This window comes from Penaeus chinensis, chromosome 7 (assembly GCF_019202785.1).
Source record: "Penaeus chinensis breed Huanghai No. 1 chromosome 7, ASM1920278v2, whole genome shotgun sequence".
Classification (NCBI taxonomy): Eukaryota; Metazoa; Arthropoda; class Malacostraca; order Decapoda; family Penaeidae; genus Penaeus; species Penaeus chinensis.
Window position 1 is genome coordinate 42,238,281 of NC_061825.1, and position 12,500 is coordinate 42,250,780.

General features: G+C 34.9%; 1 protein-coding gene across 1 annotated transcript in view; it reads left to right on the forward strand.

The window, feature by feature from the left end:
- The first annotated feature begins 7,767 nt into the window (after positions 1–7,767).
- Positions 7,768–12,500, forward strand: part of LOC125027000 (putative uncharacterized protein DDB_G0291608) — an 11,132-nt gene continuing 6,399 nt past the window's right edge. The window contains exons 1-5 of the mRNA XM_047615605.1: positions 7,768–7,782; positions 9,023–9,220; positions 10,158–10,220; positions 10,977–11,052; positions 11,203–11,802. Of these exons, the coding sequence (XP_047471561.1) occupies positions 7,768–7,782; positions 9,023–9,220; positions 10,158–10,220; positions 10,977–11,052; positions 11,203–11,802 (952 nt within the window). The remainder of the gene's footprint in view (positions 7,783–9,022; positions 9,221–10,157; positions 10,221–10,976; positions 11,053–11,202; positions 11,803–12,500) is intronic.

Here is a 12,500-nt window from a genome sequence, read left to right on the forward strand (position 1 = left end):
ACACTTCAAAATATGTAATTATGTGTATATTGTTGGGGTAAAAACTTAGTTTATCAGTTATAGGTTGTCATTTGTAAATATGGAATGGAGTTGTTGTTTCTTTGGGCGTTAATGTAGTTTTAAGGGCCCAAAATGGTTTAGGATTCCGTATTTGACCCAGTTACAGAACAACAAATAATATATGCCTTTAACCCCTTGATGACGGGTGAAAAAAACAAAAAAACAACAACGTTCTGGAGATCAACGGCAATGCGCTGACTTTGAGCACAGGAGTTCAGTACATCAAGCCGAATCACCAGCTCATAGTGCTTTGGCGTGCCACCGCGGCGTACAGCCACTCGCCACAGATTGAGCGGTTTGTTTTGACGCCTCATGGCGTGACCCATCAGGAAGGGGTTAATTCAAACATTTTGCTGAAAAGGAAATGCATTACTTTAAGTCTGTGATTATGCTGGTATTTTAATATGTATGGATAACAACAATCATTTTAGTAATTTCCTTTAAAAGATAAGCAAAGAATATATGATATGCGAGTTCGATTTTGCTTTTTATGTACATTTTTTATATTTAACCGAGGAGGTTACTGGCCTATATATATTCCTTAGGAAGGAGACAGAATTTGGAAAGATAAATAAAAGTCTCTTTGAATCAACAACCCATCAACTCTAGTACTCTGGCTTAGGATGGGAAGTCACCCAGGACACACACATAATTAGAATACAAAAAACTACTTTACTTCAGTGATGCCATATGACATATGGCAAGTATTTCTTTTGTTTTCATAAGTATTTCTTTTCTTTTCATAAGCTGCAGATAAAAGACACATTTTCTTGTTAGCAGGTTCTTACCAGCACGTCCAGTCCATTGGAATTGTTTTCCCTAAAGGGTAGTAGATTTTCATCCCCGACCCCAGCAGTGTCAATTGTTATGTGTACATTTTTCTAGTTAAGTTCTGCAAATTTGTCCTTTTTCTAGTTAAGTTCTGCAAATTTGTCCTTTTTCTAGTTAAGTTCTGCAAATTTGTCCTTTTTCTAGTTAAGTTCTGCAAATTTGTCCTTTTTCTAGTTAAGTTCTGCAAATTTGTCCTTTTTCTAGTTAAGTTCTGCAAATTTGTCCTTTTTCTAGTTAAGTTCTGCAAATTTGTCCTTTTTCTAGTTAAGTTCTGCAAATTTGTCCTTTTTCTAGTTAAGTTCTGCAAATTTGTCCTTTTTCTAGTTAAGTTCTGCAAATTTGTCCTTTTTCTAGTTAAGTTCTGCAAATTTGTCCTTTTTTCTAGTTAAGTTCTGCAAGTTTGTTTTTGTTTCTCTTCTCTTTTCAAGAAGTGGGTTTGTGCCTTGTTTGTTTGTGTTCCTCTTTTTTTTCTGCTGTGGCTACCTATTGTTTGTGTTCCTCTCTCTCTCCTTGTATCACTTTGGAGTTCAGGGGATTTAGTCGACATTTCTCTCTTCCTCTTTATTTAGCAGCTACATTTCTTTGCTTTGGATATTTGAAAACCTTCTTGTCTTGTTCCTTGTGTTCTGCCTCTATGCTTTAGGGCTGTAGCATTTGTGATTTTTTAGGAAATTAAACTAAAAATGAGATTTTGAGCCTACTTTTAAGATGCTATATCTCCTCAGTGACCACAGTTTAGGCCAAATAAGTGAACAAGCCATAACTTGAGCAGGCTTGACTGCTCTTGACCTGGATACCTGTCTCCTGCATTTAGGCCTGGTTGGCCATGACATGATTAGACATCATTCAGCCTGAGTTGGTTAAATGTAATACATTCAATCTCAGAAATAAATAGATAAAATGATAACTTACCCTTTTTCATGAATAAAAGTTTAGAATGTCCATGCACATATTTTTCATAGCTGATAAAAGATGAAAAACTATTATATATATTCATTATGACAGAGCACATGGTCATACCTAATATAAACTAGAATACTGGACAACAATTCTTTGATTATAGATATAAATAAAATAACTTGGATGAGAGGATGTCAGTGATCCAGATTTTTGCTGCTTGAAGTGGTCACATATTTAATCCAATGGGACTAGGTATCACAAATCTCTCAGCTTCATAAAATCTGGTGATTTCTGACAACGTCCATACGCTTAGTGTGGGAGTCCACTTATGTAGTGGAACTTCCTGCTCCACACACTCTGGCTTGTCACCATGTACCTGTACCCCACAGACCAAGCAGTTTGTTTTGACGGGTGTACACATGACCTGTTGGGATGGAGTTAAAAGAAAGGGAGAATTCTATGCTTTCTATTCTCTTGCACGCATGACAGTGTGCTTTTGGTCCTGTTCACAATTGATAATCTTTCTGTTACATATGTACACTTTTCATTCCCAGTAAGAGGGACAAGGTCTTTCATGCTGTACTTTTCCCACCCCTACTTTCCATTCTATCCCATTTCTGTTGTGAGGGCAGACTGCTTTCTATTGTTTCTTGTCTAGGTGTGAATCTCAAACTTCTGCCCATATGTTCCCCTCCCACCTAATGGACCCATTGGCTGTCAGCAGTGGTCTCCTGTCCCATTTGTATGCCAAGCTATATTGATCCTTCCTAGTTTGCCATGTTGCTCACTTCCAGGTGACTCTCCAGAGTCACTTGTTCGTTTTGTCACTGCTATACCCGATCAACATTTCAGTGCCAAGTCTGGTGACAGAGCCATGATTGCCAACTGGCATTCTCTGATTCCCTCAAATCTCAGTATTCCATTGTTTTGTTGGGACCTGAATAATGCATACACTTGGTTTTCTCCATTTCACCTAAATCTTGATGAAAGGGCCATAGACTTATTTTGAAGATCCTAATAAGCTGCCAGTATGCTGTACAATACTCTTTTGGTCTTTACATTAGGTACTAGACCTCCTCTTATAAACCTGTTAGATCAGTCCCCTCCATTTTGGAGTTTCTTCACAAAGCAGTGTTAATTCAAGTACTCACTGTTGGTCTTCTACTTCTTGGCCAAAAATAAATCCCTGAATCATGCTTTGGGACCAGTCATTGTCTCTACATAGGTAGAGAGGAGATTCCCCCATGCCTTATAGCCAATGGATCCAATACAAGTATCAAGGCTATGGCTGAATTGTCACTGACCATACTCTCAATTTTATGTCATTTACTGTCTTCCAGTGAATCATGCAGCAGGAGGACCTAGGTTCCACACCCATGTCTCAGCAGATCTGCAGTTAGCTATTTGACTGAGAGGTTTTCCAATCTTTTGTTGTTAGTTGGGCCCTTTGAGAAGGTCTTCCATAGGAACCTCTCCATATGTCAAGGATTTCTGTATAACATTTTCACTATTTTCTGCATTTATTATGCCCCATTATATCCAGTTTCTAGGCAGAAGAAAACAATAGGAAATGGAAAAGGTCTGGAGTTTGCAGATACCCTTCATTCCTCTTTTTATCCAATGCCCTTTGTCATATGAAGTTTTACTTGTGCAGTGGTTGGGGTTGGGGGATACAGTGACAATAAATGATATCTTTTTTCTTTGTCTTGTGAACCATGGTTTGGATTATGTGCAGAGCTCATTTCACTTTATATTTGTTGTGATTATTGGTTGACTAACCACAATAGCAATTAGATTTTTGGACATTCCAAAACTTCAAATTGCTTAGTTTTACTATTCCGTGTTACAGTAAGAATATCCCTTTTTTATGAAAAATGTACACATTTAAGCAAAAAAATACTTCACCCAAAGAAATGCAATAAATAAATCAGTAGTATCAGGTAACTATGAAAGATTACTATATTTTTTCTTATAGTTGAGATTTTAGACTGGCTTAAGCCAACATGTGCATTTTTTTGGGGCGATCATGCGGTCAGTCAAACGGGTATATCTGTATGGGCCGCATCTGTAGGGATGCCACCCGGTGCTATGCTGCCATGGCATCTTAGTAGATGCCACCTGCGAACAAGGGGTGAAGAAAGAAACGGCAAAAATTATTCCTTTCCTAGGAAGTTTATTGGACCTGTTCAAAAGTATAGCACTCAGGAAGATTTTATTTTGGATATTGTAATAATAATAGTGCTTCTTTTATTATTTTCTTGATTATGTCACTTGATTTTTCAGCTACTATAACTTTTGCTGATCATGGACCTTTGTATTAACCCCTTCACGATGGGTCACGTCTCTAGACATCATAACAAACCGCTCGAAATGTGGCATGCGGCTGTGCGCCGCGGTGGCGCAACGAGGCGGTGATTCAGCTTGATGTACTGAACTCCTGCGCTCAAAGTCGGCACGTTGCTATTGATCGCCAGAGCATAGTTTTTTTTTTAGTTTTCTTCATCCGTCACCAAAGGGTTAATTCATTGAGGCCAGGAGGGCATATATATCCACATATCCACTGTGATTTTAGTTTATTAATTTTATTTAAGATGGCTCCACAAGTTAATGAGTCAATTAATGATCTCACCTTTTTACCCTGTTCCTTGAATTTTAGAGAAAAAAAAAAATCATTACGATTAATGTTGTTAACCCTATGCCACAGGGATGGCATGTATGTACAGGCCATGGCTACTGTAAGTTTGATTTCTTAGTTGTTTTAACACATAGATGGCTCCACAAGTACCAAGTCACAATAGAGCTAGCTTTGTAATAGTAACATCACTATGATAGTTATAATGCTTATAATGAAAATAACAGCTTTGATATTGATAGCATTGGTTAAAAAGTGAAACTCAAGGAAGGGTGAAATCATGTGAGATCACAAGGTCTAATTGACTCCTTTGTGGGTAACCACTTACAGAGACATTCACAAAGTACTACAGTGAAACAACAGTTTTCTGGCTTAATGATTGCCTTCTTGGTTGCTAAGGACTTGTGGAGCCAAAACAAATGTAACTGCAGTGGACAATGCATTTACCCCTGCCCAGTGGGTTAGGCAGAAACATGATTCTTTACCAGTACCACCTCTTTCCAGATGATTCAACCAATGATTGACCTCAGTCCTTGGACTAGCAGTAGAGAGTTCGGTTCTGATTTCATCCCCATCTTTCAATCTTTACTCATTCTAATATCAGAGTTTGTACTAATTAGATTTATGGTGAACGGAAATGTTGGAATGCATCTTTCTTCAGTGTTCATCATTACTATTCATAGAATTATGTTATATCTATAACTGAACTGCTGTTCTTGTTTATTATCAGTGTTGTTATCAACATTATTCTTATTATTGTTATTATTGTTATTATTGTTATTGTCATCATTATTAGTAATAGTAGTAGTGGTAGTAGGACTGCAACTGCTACTGCTACTATTACTATTACTATTACTATTACTGTTATTACTACTACTACCACTACTTCTGCTACTATTACTATTACTATTACTATTACTGTTATTACTACTACTACCACTACTTCTACTACAACTATTACTACTATTATTACGACTACTTTTATTATCACTACTACTACTACTACTACTACTACTACTACTACTACTACTACTACTACTACTACTACTACTACTGTTTTTATACTACTACCACTTTTACTACTACTGCTACTACTACTACTTTTACTACCTCTACTGCTATGTTTACTATTACTTTTGCTACTTATTCTACTACTACAGCTACTACTTTTACTGCCACTACTATTACTACTTCTACCACCATTACTACTACTACTACTACTTTTACTACTACTACTACTACTTTTACTACTACTACTACTACTACTACTACTACTACTTTTACTACTACTACTTTTACTACTACTACTACTACTACTACTACTATTATTACTGCATTTACTACAACTACTGTTTTTTTATATTACTACCACTATTACTATTACTATTACTACTACTTTTATTACCTCTACTGCTACTACTTTTACTGCTACTAATACTGCTGCTACTACTAATACTAATACTAATACTACTGTTTTTTATACTACTACCACTTTTACTACTACTGCTGCTACTACTACTACTACTTTTATTACCTCTACAGCTACTACTTTTACTGCTACTACTACTAATAATACTAATACTAATACTAATACTACTGTTTTTTCTACTACTACCCCTTTTACTACTGCTGCTGCTACTACTACTACTTATATTACCTATACTGCTACTACTTTTACTACTACTATTACTTTCATTGCTACTGCTACTACTACTGCTGCTACTACTATTTTTTCTACTACTACGATTTTTACTACTACTACTACTACTTTTACTATTGCTACTACTACTACTTTTACTACTACTACTACTGCTACTACTATTTCTGTTTTTTCTACTACTACAACTTTTACTACTACTACTACTACTTCTTTTACTACCTCTACTGCTAATACTTTTACTACTACTATTACTACTGTTATTATTATTATCATTAGTGGTAGTAGTGGTAGTAGTATTAATTTGTATTATTCATTATCATTATTCTTATCATTATCATGGTTAGTGTTGATATTGTCATTATTATTATTATTATTATTATTATTATTATTATTATTATTATTATTACTTTTACTATTACTATTATCATCATCATCATTATTATTGTTATTATTATTATCATCATCATCATCATCATCATCATCATCATCATCATCATCATCATCATCATCATCATCATCATCATCATTATTATGATTTTGACTATTACTATTACTATTATCATTATCATCATTATTATTATTATTAGAAATCAGGTGAGGTCACAAGATCTTGTGGCTAAGCACTTGCAGAACCATCTATGTGCAGTGACATTTCAAAAAACAATATGACAGCGAAAACAAAATTTTCCTGCTGATGGTAGGTTAATATTTATCCAATCAGGATGGGAGCCCCAAGTGCCATACTGAACAACACATCAAGGTGCATGCTGAGTTAGCTGCTCATAGGAAAAATCAACATAATGGGAAATATAGAATTCCCTGGCTCATGTTGGTGACTGCAGCATGATATATATATATATATATATATATATATATATATTTATATATATATAGATATAGATATAGATATATATATTTTTTTTTTTTTTTTTTTTTTTTTTTTTTTTTTTTTTTTTTTACATAATGGGGCTAAAAAGAGGCTTTAAGCTTACTTTGAACTCATAGCCTCCAGATGACATGGGGTTCATGTCATGGCTGACTTATTATTCATGTTACGGCCAACTTGGATGCAGTTCCTGGTGATGGGTTAATCGTATCACAATATGATTATGTGTACATTACATTTTATGGTGTTCTTGATAAGGAATCCCCATGCCCACAAATTTTATATTGTTCTTTGTAAGGAACTCCCATGCCCACACCACATGCTCTGGGGCATTGCCTGAGGGAGAATGGGATGTGTAATGCGGATTACCTATTGTTTTGTGTAAAGGGCAAATTTTAGCACATAAATCATTCGTCTGCTATGCCAGGAAGATTTAACACACCAAAACATGGCACACTCTTGCTATTGATGTGGATCTGTAACCTTCACTCTTGTTTATGAGCTCTGTCTCTTGTCAGTTACTCACATTGCCTTTTGGTGCTCTGCCAGTTTGGCCAAGCTGACAAAAATGATTCACAATGAGTGCACAAAGTTCTTGTGAGCATTTAGCATTTATTTTCATCAATAAATGAGTTTCGAATGTACCATCTGTTGACCCTGACTGGAAGAGTACTGGCACCATTAAGGATGCCATTTCCATGCTTAGGATCCTATTCCTACCTGCCATTACACAAATAACAAACTGTTACTTATTGTTATTATTATTGCACTTAATTATGGACTAATTAGAGAGATGATATGAAGTTTTGGCAGGTAAAACAATTTATTACCATCTGGATAAAACATATCAAATGGCGAATATAGATATTAGAAAATGGCAAAAAAGCAAAAGATGCTTATGCAGAAAAAAGAAATGATAACATTGCAAATGAATGGAGTCTTGTAAGCCACACACTTGTCAAAGTGGACACTCGAGCTTAATGCCCATGTTTGGGCAGTGAAGCACCAAGATCCAAGGGGTTAATATTGATAATAATAAAATAGTAAATGTAAAAGTATTAATAATGATGATAATGATAGTAGCAATGTTGCAGTGATAGAAAGGATAATGATGGGAATAATTTTGATTATGGGGATAGTACTGATAATCTTATTTGTGGTAAAATTAATGAAATTGTTATCTCAAGATCGTTAGTATTGTTTTTTTTTTGTTTTTTTTATGATAATAGAAATAGTCATAGTGATAGAGGATAAAATAGAATGCAATGTGAATTCACGCAATATATGACATGCACATTAGCTGGTCTGCACACAAAGAAGTCTTTATATTCATTTGTTCTTTAGTATACTCACGCATAGACTTTGTTGTCATCATCATCATCATCATCATCATCATCATTATCATTATCATTAATATCAATAATCATTATTATCATTATCATTAATATCAATAATCATTATTATCATTATCATTATTAGTATTAGTGTTAGTTTTATGATTTTTGTTATTGATGATGCTATTACTATTATCGTTATTTTTATTATTATCATTAATGACATTATTATTAATATTATTTTATTGGTATTATTGTTGTTGTTAGTGTTATTATTGATATTATTATCATTATTTATATTATTACTATTTTTTGCTGTTACTGTGGTTATTATTTTTATTATTATTTTTATTTTTATTTTTATTTTTATTATTATTATTATTATTATTATTATTATTGTTATTATTATTATTATTACTACCATTATTATTATTATTACCATTATTATTGTTATTATCATTATTATTAGTATTGTTATTATTGTTACTATTAACATTGTTATTTTTATTAATGTTATTGCTATTGTCATTAATATTATTATTACGTCATCATCATCATCTTCATCCTCATCTCCATCATTATCATCATCATTATTATTATTACTATATTTATTTGAAAAATTCTTACAGTTGTTAAAAAGAAAAGTTTCTTATTAATTACATGCCCTTATTATTACTGTTCAAATTTGTCTTTTCAATAAATAATGGCCTACTTGACAGACTGGCGGGTTAGGAAGCTATAGCAGCAACAGCCCAAGTGACTCGAGGAGTGCACCCCCGTCCCCCAGTGCCCCCCAGGCTTCACCTGTCTCTTCCCCTGGGGTTACCCTCTCAAAAACCCCATTCAGTTACGAGTATAATACACAAACACACGCACAAACCAATCAGCTCAACCAGCAATTTGAGCAGTGTAATATGGTAAGTGTTTTTATGTTCTTATTGTTTTTTGTTGTGAAAGATTTGCTCAGGTCATGTATGTTTAACTTTCTTGTTTGCTTGTAATGGAATAATGAAAGACTATTCATTTAGCAAGTTGTTCAATTCGGGTAGTAATTTGGTACAGAATTGTAGATGAAAAGAAATGTTATTGTAATCACATAATTGGATGATATAAGATACAGCTTGGCATCATTGCGAAGTTATGATAATGTATGGTGTACAAGGGTATTATTGGTTGAAGTCTTTATTTCTCTTCTTCATCCCAGCTTCACTTGTTCAGTCTCTTTGAATCTAATCCATTCTGAAGAATTAAAGAATGCCTTGCAGAAAAGTATAATTAAACATCAGTTTTACTGACAAATTATGAACAAGTTATTTGCATATTTGCACTAATTGAGATTACTTTATTTTAGATCAGAAACTTTGCTCCATGCAGTACTTGTTGTCCTTTTGACATAGAGATTAAAGCAAAAAAAATATATATTGTATTTGGATTAAAGGATTAAAGGAGAAACAGATCTTCACTTAGGATGGGATTGTTTAAATGATCCCTTGGATTTGTTGAAACAGAAATCAGTTGGAGTACAGGAAAATATTTTTTTTCCCAGAAATAGTGCTTCAGTATTTTTTTCTTATATTACTTTAAGATTGAAGTTATGAAATAAGAAAATGAGGGGAAATATTTAGACATTATTTTTTCATTTTCTTGAAATAGGCAGAAAAACATTTTGTCTTTTAAATAACCTGTTAAGCTATAGTTATTTGATGAATGTTTATTTCTATCACAAATTAAAAATAATGAAATATTTATTATACACATAGCAAATCATAAATTACTTTGCATTTCAAGAAGCCAGTTTAATGTTCATCTTACCATGTTCAAAGCTCAATGTGGACAATTCTTGATACCCAAAAGCAACTTGTGAATTTTTGTGATTCATATTCACAGTGCACAATGGCTTCAGAAGGGGGATCCAAGGCAAATAAAGCCTCCTCTTGCCAAGGGAGTATTTTGTAGTCAATTTGAATTTGAATTTTTTAGATATGAGAACCCAAAAAAGCATCAGGATTCACAGTGAACCCAGTGGGTTTCACTAGTCCAATATCCCAATGGGGAATAGATGGAATAAGTGTACATTTGAATGGTAAAACACTCTTCCGTGTAGATACTATGGTAGAAAAACCCATAATGTAAAAACTAGATTTATTGAAAATGAGACTACAGTTTTGAAATCCACATGGATTCCATCTTTAGGTTTGCTGGATTTCGAAACTGGAGTCTCATTTTCAATAAATCTGTTTTTTACATTGTGGGTTTTTCTACTAAGTATACATATAAATAAAAGTTTCCATGAACCAACAACCCCTCCAAGCTGGTACTCTGCCTTTAGGCAGGAGGTTGCCCACAACCAGAGTAGCATGTACAGGACTAATGCAATCCAGGAATGAGAAATTTTAGGTTTGATGGGTGTGTTTGGTTAGGTTGGGTCATTAATAATTTAGGTTAAGTTATTAAGTTATTAAGGTTCCCATGTAGTCAAAAGTTTGTGAAATGTGAAGCCAAGAATGATCAGAATCAGAAGATAGTGCTCCTTTTAATATTTTCTTCACAAATCAAAAATCATTATAAATTGTTGATGACTAATATGTGACAGGAATGTCATAGAAAAAAATAGCTATGTAAAAAGATAACTGTCTTTTTTAAGTGCCACTTTTATATGTCTTTGTTTTTCAGATTGACAATTCACCAGGTTCAAGTAGTAGCTATGCATCAAGTGGGAATGGCAATCTTCAGCAACAGGTGAGCAAGTGCAAAGAAAAAGGCTTTGTACATTGAAATATTATGTATGTCTTGATTAACATAACTGGATTAGAATAATAGAATGATTACTTATTTAAGATTACATTTTTATAAGTCGTAAGGCATTCTCACATTCATTTCAGACGAGAATGGACGTGAGCTTGGAGAGCTAGTGGGGGCAGTGGATATGTTACTAATACAACTTCATCAAGTCCAAGTGGGCCGCCACCAGCCTATCACATCTCAACCAGCCAAGCACACACCCAGACTCTCTCACAAAATGTCTCACAATCCATTTCACAATCCCATTCCCAGCCAACTGGTCCCCCTCCGCCATATCCCCTGCCTAGTCCATCATCGCCAGCGCATCATCAACAGCAGCAGTCACATCAGCATCACCAAAATCAACAACTTCAGCAACAACAGCATCAGCAGCAACAACAACAACAACAACAACAACAACAACAACAACAGCAACAACAACAACAACAGCAACAACAACAACAACAACAGCAACAACAGCAACAGCAGCAGCAACAGCAGCAGCAACAGCAGCAAACACAACAGCAGCATCATCAGTCCCCTACTCATCATCCTCATCACCCACCCTCTCCCGTCCAGCCGATCCCCTCCCATCACCCTCCTTCACCTGGACAAGGTCCTCTCAGTCCAAACCAAGGGCTCTCAATGCAGCACCCTCCCACGCCTCAGACACCTCAGACACCAAATTTCATTCCGAGAGTTATTCTTACAGCTCATGGTAAGTGGTGCAGGATCTCTATTATCTCTCTGTAATTATGTTTCATACATTTTCCCTTTTTTACAATTTTTAAAAGAAAAATTGATTACTTGTGCTCTCTCTTTGTCACATTAGATTTTAATATTTATTATTTTTGCCACTTTTTCTCTCCTTTTTTTTTGTCATTACTCATTATATTTCTTTCTCGCTTTTTGTTATGTATTAGCCACAATTTTTTCATGTGTATTCATTTATTTTGACATTCATATCCCCTCATTCCATTTTATCTGCTTTCTCTCTCTCTCTCTCTCTCTCTCTCTCTCTCTCTCTCTCTCTCTCTCTCTCTCTCTCTCTCTCTCTCTCTCTCTCTCTCTCTCTCTCTCTCTCTCTCATTCTCTCTCATTCTCTCTCTCATTCTCTCTCTCTCTCTCTCTCTCTCTCTCTCTCTCTCTCTCTCTCTCTCTCTCTCTCTCTCTCTCTCTCTCTCTCTCTCTCTCTCTCTTTCTTTCTTTCTCTCTTTCTCTCTTTCTCTCTTTCTCTCTATTCCTTTCTTTCTTTTCTTTATTCCTCTCTTTCTTTTTCTTTATTCCTCTCTCTCTCTCTCTCTCTCTCTCTCTCTCTCTCTCTCTCTCTCTCTCTCTCTCTCTCTCTCTCTCTCTCTCTCTCTCTCTCTCTCTCTCTCTCTCTCTCTCTCTCTCTCTCTCTGCCCCCCCTCTCCC